The sequence below is a fragment of the Terrapene carolina genome, unplaced genomic scaffold (assembly GCF_002925995.2).
Source record: "Terrapene carolina triunguis isolate 2854851 unplaced genomic scaffold, T_m_triunguis-2.0 Scaffold231, whole genome shotgun sequence".
NCBI lineage: Eukaryota > Metazoa > Chordata > Testudines > Emydidae > Terrapene > Terrapene triunguis.
The window spans coordinates 2313812-2331213 of NW_020664582.1; the positions used below are offsets into that span (position 1 = coordinate 2313812).

Below are 17402 nucleotides of genomic sequence, written 5' to 3' on the forward strand. Positions count from 1 at the left end.
AATCTGCCAACTCCTTTAGTGTTCGCAGATGGTAAGAGGACTTGAGGTTGATTGAGTGGGCTATGCAAAACTCCCATCGCTGCACTGCTTCTTGACAAAGGAGGGAAAAGCAAGCTCCTCCTTGGCTGTTCTCATGGACGACACTACAGCCATGTTTTACTTCAACAGCCAAGTTTCTGCCCATAATGTGAGGCACAAAGGCCTGACAGGCCAGTCGAACCTGCTCTGAGTTCCCTGACATTGATGCGAAGAGAAAGTTCCACCAAAGACCAGAAGCCCTGAGTTTTGAGGGGCCCCAGGTGAGCTCCCCAGCCTCCTGCTGGCACGTCTAAGACCAAGGATATTGACGGCTAAGGGTGTATAATGGGAACACCTGCACAAACCGTGAGCGGGTCCAACCACCAATTGAGAGAGATGAGGACCCATTGAGGTACCACGAGTACAGTGTCCAGATGGTGGCGGTTTGGCGAGGCCAGCCACATCTGGAGGGGTCTGAGGCACAGCCTTGCGTGTTGTACCACATATGTGCATGAGGCCATGTGACCTAAAAGTCTCATACAATTTCGGGCTGTTGTGATTAGATGACCTTTAAGGTGCGTTATTAGGGATCCAACTGCATTAAAACACCCCTCTGGGAAGTAGGTCCTGGCCTGAGTAGAGCTGAACACCAGCCCAATGAACTCTAACCGCACTGGAGTGAGGGCAGACTTTTCTGCATTTCTCAGAAGGCCTAGGGTGAGTTGGATACTACCTGAGCCCTGGATTGGCCCTTGACTAGCCAGTCATCTAGGTAGGGGTGCAGGACTACCCTTAACCTCCTATGGAAAGCTGCCACTACAGCCATGCCTTTTGTGAACACCCATGAATTTGCAGACAGACCAAATGGGAAGACCGTGACTTGGTAGTGTGAGTGGTTCACTATAAATCTGAGGAAACATCTGTGTCCTTGGTATATCGATATATGAAAATAGTTTCTTAAATCAAGGGCGGCACACCAATCCGCAGGATCCAGAGAGGGAATAATGGATATCAGGGTAATCATGTGGAACTTTATTTTCTAGAGATAGTTGCTGAGCTGCTGCAGATCTAAAATGGGTCTCAAACCTCCCTTGGCTTTTGGGATTAGGAAATAACGGGAGTAGAAGCCTTTTCCCCTTAAATTCTGTGGAACCTCTTCCACAGCTCCCACATGAAGGAGAGGTTGAACCTCCTGGACCAGAAGTTGTTTGTGAGAGGGGTCCTGAAGAGGGCCAGGGAGGGAGGGTGGCAAGGAGGGGTAGAAATAAACTGGAACGTGTATCCCACTTCCACAGTGCTCAACACTCAATGGTCCATGGTGATACAGGACCACACATTGAAAAAGTAAGGAAGGTGGCTTTCAAATAAAGGAGAAACAGGGTCTGATATCATGGGAACTAGTACAGAGTCCTTGAGTGTCCCATCAAAATGCCTGCTTAGAACCCCCTGGATGTCTGGGTGGGGCAGGCATTGACATCGAGGTAGAAGACAGTGGTGGCCTACACCTAAAACCCCTTCTTCTCTACGGATCCTGACTGGCAGCTGGGGCAGAGAACCAGATGGGCTATTGAGGTCTGTAGTGCTTCCTTGAAGGAGCTGATGTGTACAATCCCAGAGACTTAAGGATCATCTTGGAGTCTTTTAGACTATGAAGCTTCATATCAGTCTGCTCTGAAAAGAGTGACATTCCTTCAAAAGGTAGATCCTGAAGGGTTTGCTAGACCTCCTGTGGGAATCCCGAGAACTGTAGCCATGAACTCCTGCGCATGGCCACTGCCGAAGCCACAGATCTGGCTGCTGAGTCAGCTGCATCCAAAGCAACTTGCAATGAGGCCCTCGCCACTGATTTTCTCTCGTCCACCAGCGAAGAGAACCCTTGTCTAGCCTCTTGTGGGAGCAAGTCCTTGAATTTCTGCATGGAGTCCCACATATTAAAATAATACCTGCCCAGCAGTGCCTGCTGGTTTGAAATTCTGAGTTGTAACTCTCCAGTAGAATTACCTTTCTGACTGAACACATCTAACTTCTTTGAGGGGGCAGGAATAGCTCAGTGGTTTGAGCATTGGCCTGCTAAACCCAGGGTTGTAAGCTCAATCCTTGAGGGGGCCACTTAGGGATCTGGGGCAAAATCAGTACTTGGTCCTGCTAGTGAAGGCAAGGTGCTAGACTCAATGACCTTTCAAGGTCCCTTCCAGTTCTAGGAGATAGGATATCTCCATTAATTTATTTTATTATTTTATTTATTTTTTATTTTGGGGCTGCACCCTGATGACCCTGCCTTTCTCTCTCATTGGCAGCAGCTAACACCAGGGATCCCTGGGAGGGAAGGGATGGGTGCACAGGAACTCATAACTCTGGGCAGAAACAAAGTCTGTGTGTTCAGCCCTTTTTGCCGTGGAGGCAAGGGACATGGAGATCTGCCACCAGGTCTCAACAGGGTCCATAATGGCCTTATTGACAGGCAGGGCTACTTTTGAGGGGCCCGCAGCAGCTAAAATGTCAACCAGGCTATGGGAGGACACTTTCACTACCTTCACCTGTATGGCCAGACTTAAGGCCACCCTCTTCAACGAGACCAGTGCCATGCTGGAGATGCCTGCACTGAGGCCAGCATAGCAGCTTCCCTTTTGATGGTAGCAAAGGGCATGGTACTGAACAATGACAGGATCCAGTGGGTTCCCTCCTGTCCAGAGGCACTGATAACGCCAACTCTTGTAATGCCGGTGATACCAGTATCGACAGCAAAAGAAGGTCTCTTGACAGCAGCAAATGCCTGTGGTGTGGTCATGCTGTGCTGCAGATGTAGACAGCTCTTCTGGTACCGGATTTGATGGTGCCTGCATAGGTACCAGAGTCAATGGTGTCAACTTCTGTGGTACCGAGGCAGGGGAGTGCTTTGGTTTAGATTGCACTCTAATCTGATTCCCATGCCTGGCTGTCTTTGGTGCCGGGGATCTCCCAGTCTTGACCATCTGCGTCTTGTGCCTTTTCCTTGGCACTGGGGATGGTGATTGGTGCCGGGACTTTGGTATGGTAGAAGGAGTACTCCTTACCGACACTGAGGCATTTGGTGCAGAGTCCGATTGGCCTGGCTGAGATGGAGGTCTCAGTGCTACCTCCACGAGCAAAAATTTTAGCCTGGCATCCCAGTTCTTCTTCTCCAAGGCTTAAAATCCCTACGTATCTGGCAATGGTCCCCCACATGTGCTTCTTCCAAGTACTTCAAGCAGCTTGAGCGCAGGTCGCTCAGGAGCATAGCCTTGTTGCAGGAGGCACACGGCTTAAAGCCCTGCGACCAAGGCATGCCTTGGAACCGGAGAACAGATAAAATTCTGCTAAAACACTAAGTTACAGAACTTCACTAAAATTAGCTAAAAGTGACTAAAAACTGACAACTAACTATATACAGAAAGAAGAAAAAGACCACAGAGAGCTTCTATAAGCAAGCATTGCAGTTCCAGCGACTGTCACAGGTGGTAAGAAGGAACTGAGGGGGTGCGGGGTTGGGTGGGTGCTTTATACCAGTGCCATCAACGTGTGGCAGCAGAGGGCACTCAAGTTGTCCCGACAGGTACCACTGACAGAAAAAATCCCAGTGACTGTGCTCGAGCATGGACACACCTAGAGTTGAATGTACATGTGCAATCACTCGAAGAACACACTGTGCCACTCACAACTACAATGAATCTGCACTAGTGAACTACTACATGTTTACCTAAGAGTCCTACTCTGAATAAGGAATGAGCCAACTGTGCTGAATGCACAACTGATCCTTACTTTAAGTGTGCTGTTCTTGGCAGTCAGCTGCTGCTCCAGCTGTGATATCTGGCTGGTGGAGTTCTCACGAAGTTTGGTGAGGTTGCCTTGGAGTCTCTGGACATCTTCTACGAGCTGGGCAATTTCACGTTCTTTTGCAGCCAGTTCCACCTCCAAGCTAGATCGCGTCAGCACCTCTATGGCCTGCTCCTAATGTGAAAGAAATAACATTATACCATATCAATAAAGGCAACATGCTCAAACAGGAGTTTGGTCAGGACCAAGCTTGGAACTGGAAGTCAGAAACTCCTAAATTCTAACCCTGGCTCTGCCACTGACTTACTCTGTAGCCATGGGAATTTAAGCTCCCTGTGTCTCAGGTGGCTCATGTGTAAGATGGGGATAATGGAGAAAACAGATTTAGCTACATCACATGGGTGTTGGAAGGACCCAGGAGTTAATGTCTGCACAATAACTGAGACAATGCTTTGAAGATACAAAATGCTTTATTTAACATTATTGACTAATATTAATGATAGTGCTTTGCTGGAAATGAAATCTTGTGCTTTAAAAATAATCAGATAGTATGCCATTTTGGAAGAATGGGCGGGAAATGTTTGGCCTATAAATTACAGAAAAAGCATGTTTTTGGCTACTGGGACTACATCCACCAAATATTTCAGGTATCATTCCCAGAAATACTGGCACAGAAAGTGCTATTGTTTGCTGATGTTTGTTTACTCCTGGGAACACTGAGGAGAATAATAATGGCCCAGACTCTCTCCTCCCAAGGAAAAGTACACAGGAAGGGATCACTAGGAGGAAGACATTTTCCTGAGTATTTCCTTGTAGAAATCTCCCTCCCCAAATCAGGCATTGCTAAAATGCTGAGGGGGCTTGTCCTCAAACCTAGAATCAGAACATACCATAAGAATGGCCATACTGCGTCAGACCAATGGTCCATCTAGCCCAATAGCCTGTCTTCCCACAGTGGCCAATACCAGGTGCTTCAGAGGGAATGAACAAAACAGGCAACCATTCCCTGTTATCCATTCCCAGTTTCTGGCAATAGCCATTGATGGGCCCATCCTCCATGAACTTATCTAATTCTTTTTAGACTCCCCTCTATAGTTTTGGCTTTCACAGCATCCCCCTGGCAATGAGTTCCACCGGCTAACTGTGTGTTGTGTGAAGAAGTACTTTCTTTTGTTTGTTTTAAACCTTCCACCTATTAATTTCATTGAGACCCCCCGGTTCTAGTGTTATCTGAAGGAGTAAATAAAACTTCCTTATTCACTTTTTCTGTATCGTTCATGATTTTATAGACCTCTATCATAGCCCCCCTTAGTTGTCTCTTTTCCAAACTCAGTAATCCCAATCTTTTTAATCTCTTCTTGTATGGAAACTGTTCCATATCCTTAATCATTTTTGTTGCCCTTCTCTGTACCTTTTCCAATTCTAATATATATTTTTTTGAGATGGGGTGATAAGAACTGCCCATAGCATTCAATGTTTGGGTGTACCATGGCACATCCCCATTATTGTGGCGTCCTAGCTGCCAACATCTCCTAGGACAGTGAGGCAGGAACTAGGAGGGAGATAGATAAGGGAAGAGGGAGATGGAGCTATGTTTTATCTTTTTCACCTACTTTTTATGGGACCAGATAGGGCCTGGGTAAAGTAGACTTGCACCCCTGGCCCCACCCCACCTTTTTTCTCTCCACCCATTCAATTTCAACTTCTTCCCGAGCAAACAGACCATGTAGAGAGGTCAAGTATTGTGCTGTGGAAGCAGCTCCCATGCAGAATTAGATCAAATCCTTGTGCAGAAGGGATACTGCATGTTCAGATCTAGGGAGCATGATCTAGCCCAGTACTTGATGCTTATATAGCAGTCTTCATTCAAAGACCGCTAAGCACTTTTACAAACTTTAAGGAATAAATCTCACAATATGCTGAGGTAGGTAAGTATCCATTTTACTAATGGATGAAGTGGGCCACCCAGATGGCGAGCGACATGCCAAAGCTCACACCATGAGTCAGTGGTGAAAACCCAACTCATAAATGTTGACATCTAGAACCTCTTGTTACAACAAATGACACTGCCAGATACTGGATACCCCTGTATTTTCCAGTGTAGAAATAAACTAAATGCCTTTTCCATATCTTCCCAACACTTATCTTGATTTCCAATGTCTACATACTAGTGTCATATCTCACACAGAGGGGTAAAATAATAATAATAATAATAATATATGGCGATATACCTATCTCATAGAGCTGGAAGGGACCCTGAAAGGTCATTGAGTCCAGCCCCCTGCCTTCACTAGCAGGACCAATTTTGCCCCAGGTCCCTAAGTGGCCCCCTCAAGGATTGAACTCACAACCCTGGGTTTGACAGGCCAATGCTCAAACCACTGAGCTATCCCTATCTGAACAGCAGTTAACAATGCCCTCCTATTACAGTGAATTATACGTTTAATCTTAAAAAAAACCCTCTAATTTGTTTGCATGAAACATCACAAATTCTGTAACTGTCTATTGCATATCTCTATTGAGACCAGAACACAAGTTTGAAATAAGATAGATAATAATCATTTTAATCCTGCAGTAGTTGTCATATTAAATATGAATGAGGTGCAAAAGTAGTATTAAATACAAGAAAAACCTAATGCTAAAATAAGAAGGCTGGAATATAAACTGGGAAGAGACAGGTAATTCAAAGTTAAGGCTAATATTCTGACTTTTTTTTATGCTGTTAGGTCTTGATTCTGCTCTGGTTAACTTCAGTGAGAATATCACTGGGCACTTAAACAGTTTTTTAGGCATTTTGGTACTGTACCAAAAGTACTTTTAAGGCAACTATGTATTTTTCTGTCTGATATGGAGCAGTGAATGTATTTGATTCATAATAAAAAATAGCACATCAGGAATCATTTTTATTAAATTAGTCAGTAGCAATCAGAGCCAATTTTCCATTTTTTAAGGTAAACAACACCTATTAGTCACCTTGATAGGCTAAACTCAAAAGGAATTGTCCTTTCAAATATGGTGGTTATTAATCCAGAAAAAGTCTGAGTAACGTAATGCTCTGTGCCTGGAAGGTGGAACAGGCAAAGGGATAGTGTAAACCATCTCCAAAAACAAAACAAGTACATCTATTGCATTTTAAAATACTTGGAGGAAGACCAAAAAAACCCCTAAAAGTCAATAAAAATAAGAAGGAGAATGCATTATATCAGTTTGCTAACTTTTTCCTATTTGCTTATGAACTAATTTTTCATAGTAGGAGGAGATATTTGGTGAAAGATACTACCACAGTCTAAAATATATTTTTTAAACTTTCTTCTAGAACCATATTCTAAGAACAATATGACAGTGTAGGCAATGCTCGTGGTTGGTTGAAGTCACTTGGCCTACCTACAGCCTCATGCCTCACTATGTACCCAATGCATGTGTTAATAACCTATTAATGCAAGCCCTGTCATATGGCATTGCTCAATTTATTTTTCAGCTGTCGCAGCTTCTATCAATTCGAAAGAATCGTTGATAGCTGTTGCTATCTGCCTGGACTCCCTGAGCAGTCGCTGTACGAGTGCTGCCCAGCTCATGCTAGCATCCAAAGAGCAGATGGGATTTCCACTCCTGTCCCCCGTCTTTGACTGCCTCCGATCCCAATGAATAGTTTGTCCAACAAAAATGTAACCAACTTACAATTCCCAGGAACACCATTTTGTTTCAGTTAAAATATTATTCCAAACAGATTTTTTTTTTTTTATAACTCTGAGCATAAATTGAAAGAACTGGACTGCAGGAATGTCAGAAACCTGTAAGAGTAGATAAATATTTTCTCACCACATCAGGTGCCTTCTGGATCTGTGTAGCAAGTTGGAGAGATTTGTTAGCTGACGAGAGCTGCTCCCTTAAGGTTTCTGCCTCTCTCTGAGCCACCTCTGCCCTCTGAAGGAAATGAAAAGGGGTGAAAAGAGAAAGTACATTCAGTTTAACAACTGACAATTATTACAAGAACATTCATCAATTCATGCCTGACTGACTATAATTGATTTTCCTAAACACTGAACCTAATAAATGTTAGGAAAAATACATAGAATGTGATGGATTTTTATTTTAAACAGTACAAGGAAGAAATAATTGAGCGATTATGACAGTAATTTAACGCTAGGAGCAAGGAATCCCCTGCTGATACTAATACTGTGGCCCACTGAATTTCCCAGACTGAATAAATACAAGTGGAAATGGAGTCTTTTTATTCAATTTCTTTCTATTCTTCTACACACCAAGCAGATTTTCTTGCAGGATTCCTCATGGGAATAATTCTCACGGGCAAACACTGAATTAAAAGACATTCTGGCTATTCTCCCTAAAATATACAAATGCTGTGGGTTATCTTTCTTCAGCAATTATTTGCCAAAAAGTGAATGGTGAAGTTTTGTCCTTTTCAGCTCTTCTATTTATGTAACAATGTTTAACCCCTCCAAATCCAACAAATTTGCATACGTCAGATACCAGCTACTGACAATTTCAGCAATATCTGATAAGCTTTTGGGGGTCAGGGACTGTCTTTTTGTTCTGTTTGTACAGTGCCTAGCACAATGGGGTCCTAACCATGATTGGCGCTCCCAAGCACTACTGCAATATAAATAATAATTTTAAAAAGATTAAAAAAACGTAGGTTTCAGGGGAAAGCATGTCCACACAGGAGTTTGGATGGGGATTGGTGGATCACAGATGACTTCAGAGGGCATGTGGGAGAAAAAGTGCTTTCTATTACCTGTTCTCAAGTTCCAATTAAGAAAAGCAGCACAAAAATCTAATTATTTTTACAGCACACTCCACTTTTGGCTTATTAGAAGTAAAAGTGATTCTTATCCGCCCTGATTATCACCTGCTCCATCTGGTCCCACCAATTAAAATATCACTCCTCTTCCAGTACAAAGCAACTACAATCACCGTTTAGGCCCACTGCTCAGAACACGTTGATCCCTTTTCTGAATCCCTGAGCTGGTTCAGTCCTGCCTCCAGATGAAGCACACCATACTAACAATCAATCACTCTAAAGGCTCTGTGCAATCCTGCCCTATCTACACTGCAAATCTTGTCTCTGTGATCCAACTTGTCTCCTTTACTATGCCAATGATCAGCTCCCTTTATTCTCTTCTCCCACTCTCTCCTTCATGCTTTCTTCCACACATGACTTTACACCTGGAACGATCTTCCAATTTCTGTGAAACATACTCCCTCCCCTCTTCAATAAATCCCTCCTGCAAGGTCCACAAACTTTAACAAAAACAAAGCTTATATCCATTTTCTTGGTGTCACCTGTATTTTTTGTCTGATCGTTGTCTGACTTTCAAATTGTAAGCGACACTGAACAGCAACTGTGTGTTAATTCAGATCTCATTCAGCATACTATCAGCAATTAAATATGTAATTTGTGATACTTTCTTGCAACATTTTGATGATTTTGCATAGGTTTCCCAATAGTTGTTGAGAACAAATGTGGAATTGTACAAGTTCTAATAACTAGTACGAGACACTTAATCAGCATACCGTATGTGTGATACATGAAAAGATGCCCGAAGCAGTCTTTTTCCGGTAATACTACTATTCCTCACTAAAGGGAAACTAAACTGGTTTCCATAAATGGATAAAGTTGGGAAGGAAAAGTGGACTAGCAAGTCTTATCAGGATAATTTATTTTCTCTCATTTACATTAGATGAATGTGAGAAAATATCAGAGGGGTAGTCATGTTAGTCTGTATCCACAAAAACAACGAGGAGTCCGATGGCACCTTAACGACTAACAGATTTATTTAGGCATAAGCTTCCCTGGGTAAAAAATAAGAGGTGTCAATACCAACAGAGGGAAAATTGCTTTTGTAGTGAGCCAGCCACTCCCAGTCCCTATTCAAGCCCAAATTAATGGTGTTAAGTTTGCAAATGAATTGTAGCTCTGCAGTTTCTCTTTGAAATCTGTTTTTGAAGTTTTTTGTTGAAGGATGGTTACTTTTAAATCTGCTATTGAAAGTCCAGGGAGATTGACGTGTTCTCCTACTGGCTTTTGTATGTTACCATTCCTGATGTCTGATTTGTGTCCATTTATTCTTTTATTATTTAATTTTTATTTATTTATTTATTCTTCTCTACGTAACAGGGAATAGGGACTGGGAGTGGCTGGCTCACTACAAAAGCAATTTTCCTTCTGTTGGTATTGACACCTCCTCATCAATTATTGGGAGTGGCCCACATCCACCCTGACTGAATTGGCCTTGCCAAAACTGGTTCTCCACTTGTAAGGTAACTCCCTTCTCTTCATCTGCCAGTATCTGTATGCCTGTATCTGTAATTTTCACTCCATGCATCTGAAGAAGTGGGTTTTTTACACACGAAAGCTTATGCCTAAATAAATCTGTTAGTCGTTAAGGTGCCATCGGACTCCTCGTTGTTTTTGTGAGAAAATATTTATCTAATAATTGCTAAATAACTACTGCAAAACAGAACAAGTTACTACACTGTGTTGTTACTACATCTAGTATTGTATAAGTAATGGGTTTTTCACCCTTAAGCAATTCTGCTGATGGCTCCCATTCATAGCAGCATTGTTTTGAGAATCTATTCACTTTGCATGCAAATAAACCACAGAGGATATTTCTAATAGATGTTATATCTGCATATACTGTAAGCTGTCAGCTGCCCTTCCTCCCCACATAGTTTCCCTAGCCAATTTAGCACATCTGTTGTAATCTTGTGAATAATATTAAACAAGATTTCATACTATCCATTGCTATGAAAGAAATCAACAAATTTCAGACAACTCTGATAGGAAAATATGGAAAACTATGTTTTTTTGTTTTGTTTTTTAAGACTATATGGTCTTCAGGGTAATGACTGTGTATGCCTCAGCATTTGAAAAGCACTTAGTAAACTTCTGGATGCTCCTGCAATATAAATAATAAAATTACCACACAAAAAAAATGTGGAAAAAGAAAGTTAAGGTTGCAAAATCAAGCACTCAAAAGTTGGAAATGCCACAAAAAGGCTTCCTGTGCAATCTTAGTTGATCTCCCCTTGTGCATATGCATTATGATACAATCTTCAGTTGCATGATCACATGCTATTTTTTCCCCCAAAGGACCCAGGCCTGAATCAGTGCGCAGAAGGCATGGTGTTCAACAACTAAGCAGCTATTCAATATTTTATTTTATCCTTGTTGTTCAATTACTAGCCCTGTGACTTATTTACTGCTCATTATTCAAACTCTGCTCTGAATAGTTATTCATTTCCTCACAGGTTTTTCTATGGCTTTCGTCACTATAGTATCTGAATGCTTCAAACACTAATGTATTTGCACACATCCCCTGTAAGAGGAATGGGTATTATCCCAATTTTACACATGGACAGCTGAGGCACACAGAAATTAAAGTAAAAATTATTCACTAATTTTTGGTGCTCAATTTTGGACAACTAGAACCTGATTCTTCAGACTACTTCACATTCTATAGCACATCATAGGTTTAAAGCACAGTTCCCATTGACTTCAGTTGCAGCAATGAGTACTCAACACTTCCGCAAATTAGATTTGAGGGTCTCAAGGCGGACACCAGGAAATGAGGAATACACAATTAATGGCCATCTATGAGAAGTTTGGCTTAAATTATTTGCCTATCACCACACTTCTCCTCTGGCAGAGGTTTGGATAAAATCCAATTCTCTAGGGCAGCATTTAACTGACTTAACTACAAGACCATCCTTTCTCTTCCTGCAGTCCCCTGTCTCATTCACTACAAACCTTCCAACTTTTGCCACAAATGAAGCATGGGTCCTGCAGACAATGGCCTCCTTCAGTACACAACCCTGATTTCTCCATAGAACACCATCCATTCTGTACTCTGAATAAGGCACTTGTCCTGTGGAAAAGGGGAATATGTCCCAGTCTTCTACCCACCTCGACTCCCAGTCCCAGTTTCCTTGTCCATCCAGCCCCAGTCTTTCCCTGCCTCCATTGCTAGCTTCCATTTCCACTCTCCAGTTACAGTTTGCTCCATGTTTCCCCGACGCCAGCAGGGGGAACGCTATCAGTTCCGGTGCTCAGCACCACAGCAGCCTATATCAACCAGAAGCAGAAATTGCAAGGAAAGTCCTGCTCAGCCCCTGCATCCCCAATTTGGAGAGTGCTCAGTATTGACAGAATCATCAGAGAATTTAGTTGCCAAACTATAACAAGTCTCAACTGAGGATGTACAAACAGATTTCTCAGAGGCTTAAATAGAGCAAACTTGGACATTTTTTTGCCACAGGAACAACAGACCGCACATCCTTGATACAAAGGACACCTGCCTTTGCCAAGTTTCAGGTCCCTGCTCCAAAGTATGGAGGCACTAGAGCTTCTTAGCAAAACAGTTACAAGAATTTTTACATGGGAAAAACATTTTCCCATATCTCATTCTCAAAAATGGCTGTGCAGTTTTTGCTGAAAGATGGGGGGGGGGGGGGGAAAATCAGCCAGAGCCAAACACCCAGCATGGGAAACTTCTGCCCAAACTGTTAAGTGTTTGGCAAAGTTTAAGACATGGGGTCTTTTAATGAGAAGTATAGATATCACTAACAGCTCTGCCTATAATAATTAAATCTGTAGTAATAGATAGCTGTGCCTATTCGTGCTAAAGTGCCTGGCTTCTTTCTAAATATCTTAAATAAAAGACTGCCCACACCATCAGAAATGACCAGTGAAAGTCAGTCACATTGCTAAAATTGAGAAAGCCCATCCCCATTCTCCATGCATCCAACGAAACTGTATTTTTGGATACTTCAGTCAGATGAATCTTCTCTGTTCCATGTAGCTAATATTCTAGCACAGAATTCTCACTTCCTTTACTAAAATATGTAAATACTATACTGTTTAGTAGTGAAGCCAATTAATAGTCATGATCATTGCCATGTGCATTTCATTTTGTTAAAAAATACATGCAATGTATTTGGTATAACTTATTTTTGTAGAGCTTAATGACAGGATGAAGATCATGAACTGAGTAGAATATTAACTTGATCAAAGACCAGAGCTATGATTGGAAAAATGGGATACTTTATTTAAAGATCTTTCCCTTCAGAGTTCTATCAGTTGAATTGTCTTTTCTTATATACATACAACACATAGCAAACATTACTACAAACGCTAAAGTGTAATGCATATTACCAGGAGTAGCTCTGTTGAAACTAATAGATCTAGTTATGGCCCGGTAGGGTCTGCAGTATAGAGCCCTCTGTTTGTAGACCATCCCACAGCAGCCATGCTCTTTTCGAGCATCTAGTTGACTAAGGCATATTAGTGGAATATGCTTCATTTCCACCCCTAACTTTTCAACCATTTTGAAGCTTTAGTCTGCATCAAGTTTCACAGAAAAGGAGAGCATTATCAGAAAATCAGTGACATGAAAAACTCTCCAGGGCTTTGGCACCAATTTTTGCAGCATTGGAGAACTATATAAACAACATCAAACAGAAGAGCTTGGGTTGTCTTCAGTCTCATTTTCAGGCTATTCAATTTTCCTTTACTCACTGAAACACTGCCAGGTAAATGTGCTTCCAGTTGGAAGCCGAGCTTTTACAGGAGACTCCTGGACATCTATGAAAATAATATTAAACATACTTTGCAATTAGATAGCACTTTCCATGCAACAATCTCAACACATTTTTTCTTCTTCTGTGGCATCTCCATTACTGGAGATTTGCATCCATGGTAGCGCATTCTCTACACTCTTCTGCTAATCCCGTTGTGGATAAATAGTCCTTTTGATCCACTCAGGATACCACATTGTCCATCCAATAGCATCTTTCTCTGTCTTGTCTGTCAGTAATTTTCCTTTCCAGTGCCTGAAAACATGCACTGCCCACTGAGTGCCTTAAAATGTGCCCTGAAAATCCAATCTTTCTTTTCATAAGATCTCTGACTAGTGTTTGCTGACCAACAATTTTCTATTGGTTAGATGATATTTTCAGAATTCTTCTATAACATCATAATTTGAAGTACTGTAGCACTGGTTTACACTACAAATTTATGTGGTAGAACTATGTTGCTCAGGATTTTCCACACCCCTTTGCAACGTAGTTATACTGACCTAACTCCTGGTGTAGACTATGTCGATGGGAGGACTTCTCTGTTGCAGCGCTATAAGTACAGATAACCCCATCATTTCTTATTATCGAGTGTTTGAATGTCCACGTTTCACAGCTATAATTTAACACAGATCAAATATACGTTTTTAAGAGTTGGAATTTAGTCTTCAGCTTTATGTGTCTTCTCTTTGCAATTGACACTCTGCACTTTACAAAGGTGACTCTCACTATTTCTCTTTTACAGATGTTGAAATTGAGGCACAGGATCCAATTACTGGTGCAAACACCACCAGACCTCATCAGATGGTGTAAACCAGTGGTACCCAACTTTATTACATAGGAGGGCCAGATAAACCTAAGCACAATCTTGCGTGGGCCAAACAGATTCTACATATTTTAATAAGATTTAAAGTCACCTGTACTGATTTCCCTTTTAAGTTCAGCTTGTTTTGTATGTATTTAGATAGACAATACTATACATAGAAACAACCTATTTGCACACTCATGTAAACTAAAATTATGTAAACAAGATGATAAAACACTAATGAATTGGCCGTTACTATACTGTGTTGAAAGAGGCCGCAGGCCTTATGAAATGCTCTGATGGGCCACGTACAGACCGCGGGCTGTACTTTGGGCACCCTGGTGTAAACTATTTATTTTAGCTGCGGATCTAGCCATAGTGAGTTGAAGAGTCAGAAACAGAATCCAGATATTCTAATGTTAGCTGCATCAGCCTTGGTGCAGATGCAGGAATCGTGCTGAGATAACAATACTATCTTCATGGTGAATAAAAACAGGAACACATCGTCATTGTTGTTGCTGCCATCAGTTGCGGAACAAAATTATTTTTATCCAATCATAGAATATCAGGAGGTCATCTACTCCAACCCCCTGCTCAAAGCAGGACCAATTCCCAACTAAATCATCCCAGCCAGGGCTTTGTCAAGCCTGACTTTAAAAACCTCTAAGGAAGGAGATTCCACCACCTCCCTAGGTAACCCATTCCAGTCCTTCACCACCCTCCTAGTGAAAAAGGTTTTCCTAATATCCAACCTAAACCTCCCCCACTGCAACTTGAGACCATTACTCCTTGTTCTATCATCTGGTACCACTGAGAACAGTCTAGATCTATATACATTGGAACCCCCTTTCAGGTAGTTGAAAGCAGCTATCAAATCCCCCCTCATTTTTCTCTTCTGCAGACTAAAGAATCCCAGTTCCCTCAGCTTCTCCTCATAAAAGTCACGTGCTCCAGCCCCCTAATCATTTTTGTTGCCCTCCGCTGGACTCTTCCCAATTTTTCCACATCCTTCTTGTAGTGTGGGGCCCAAAACTGGACAGAGTACTCCAAGATGAGGCCTCAACAATGTCGAATAGAGGGGAACGATCATGTCCCTCGATCTGCAGGCAATGCCCCTACTTAAACAGCCCAAAATGCCGTTAGCCTTCTTGGCAACAAGGGCACACTGTTGACCCATCCTTTGCATATATGTTGTTGTCAGTGATGTTAACTGAACAAGGAAAAATATCACTCCATATATTGGTCTGACATATGCATATTTCATAGCAATTGTGCTTAGTTGGAAATATAAATCTAAACAATTTTCCAGCATAATCTGTTGGAGCTAGAAGATTATACTCAATTAAAAAAACTGAAAACGATTTCTGCTAAAATAATTTCATTTTCCTTCTGCTTTTAGGACAAAAGAAAATTGTTGGTTTTGTATATACTTGCTAAAGCACATGCAGTGGTTTTTACATTTTAGTATTCTTTTGTTTCAACAATTTTTTAATAATTAATTCTTCCTCTACTGATCTTAAAATCCAACAACACAATTCATTAAACGCATAGCACTAATCCAGTCTAGATCCTTTAACAAACTGCTATGTAATTCAGCCGGCACTCTGAAAAGAACATTTCCTCTTTTCTTGTTCCGTTATGACAGAACTTTCTATAATCTGCAATTATCTCTACCCTACAAAACACACAAATGCGTGAAGGACAAATTCAGGAACTCTATCAGCATCATGAGGAGAAACAGGGAGACCAATGAAAACATGCTGACCTTCCAAAGATACAACATAGCATAACATACTGTACAAAAAAAATCTAAATTATATATTTACGATGCATTCTGCAGGGGGAAAAGTCTCTTATATTCTCCTGTCTCTTGCTCCATAGGAAACACAACATTTCTCAATCTGAGCTGCTTGTTTTTTTTTTTTTTTTTTAAATCATGTTTGATTCTTCAAGGCATTACACTGATATTATAATGTCAATGCCAATCAACTGGCACTTCCTTAATTTAGGTGTTCCTTTCTCATTTCTACATGGGGAACACACTTTCAAACACCCTTACCAAGGAAGAATAAATTGTACCAGTTCACAACACACTTTTATTTTATTTTTCTTAATTTGGATACCCAATATTTGGCCATATAGATCTGCAAACTTTGGAAATGTGAAACCACAGGCAGATAAACTCAACTGTCATCCACAGCAGCTTGGAGTCAATACCAGTACCATCTTTTTCTTAAACATTTCAGAGTCCCAAACTATGCTAAATTCATTTATTTGGCAAGTAAGGGCTGTTTGTTTTAATTATTTATTATCATACTTCACAGCATATCAGCAAATATGCAGTCACTGATTGTGTAAAATGAAACCTCACTAAAATGAGATTCCTCACTACAGCTCTATTAATTAAATCCTTACAGAAATGCCAGGTAAAACATCTAGATTTTTTTGGTGAGAAACACTGAGTTTGTGGAGTAGCAAACTGAAACGTAGCAAAGTTCTGCTGTATTCAGATATACTGCCATTCTGCTCCTTTATTGATACCAATTAAAGTGTTCAGTAATAGAGCCTTAAGGATTAACAGAGAAGCAAAAAATGAGATACATGCTCATCTGACAGTTCTTTTGTTATCCTGCAACAGAAATGTCAGCATTTTACTACTAAGGCAATTGCAGCAGGTCTCAATAGAATTCTTCAGACTCTAAACTAAGTGTTAAAATAAAGTTAAATGCTAATGAACTATTAAGTTGTTCCCCCCAACAGAACCCTCGATACAGCAGCCAACTTTACTTATTGCTCCAACTTGTCTTTTTATACTGGTTTATCCCTCTCAGTACTCTAATGCTTTGCTTCATTCTCCATTATCACTATCTTTCTGCTTCTTCAGCATTGTCCCTCCATTCCAGGTCTGTGGTATAATTCACTGTTTATCAAACTAATCCTATAAAACTTCATACTCTAACTGCAGAACCCTGTCTCTATACAATATCCCTGGCAACCCCTATTCCAGTCAGCATACCTCTCAAAAGGCTTGTCTTTACTGCAACAGGCAGTGTTAGTTAGTACGCTCGAGTTTGAGTTTGCCTAGCTTGAGTGCAGTGACTGTGGCTGCTCTATAAAACATTCAAACTACATAACATGATTTGATTAGCAGGACAGTGTGAGAGGCTTAGCATCTGATGAGTTGTTGGAA

General features: G+C 41.2%; 1 protein-coding gene across 2 annotated transcripts in view; it reads right to left on the reverse strand.

The window, feature by feature from the left end:
• The window catches only part of CUX1 (cut like homeobox 1), a 373050-nt gene that overhangs the window by 123518 nt on the left and 232130 nt on the right, over positions 1-17402 (reverse strand). For both annotated transcript variants that reach the window (XM_026656513.1, XM_026656512.1), the window contains exons 10-11: positions 7630-7734; positions 3796-3984 (exon numbers count right to left, since the gene is read on the reverse strand). In XM_026656513.1, coding sequence (XP_026512298.1) covers positions 3796-3984; positions 7630-7734 — 294 coding nt within the window. The remainder of the gene's footprint in view (positions 1-3795; positions 3985-7629; positions 7735-17402) is intronic.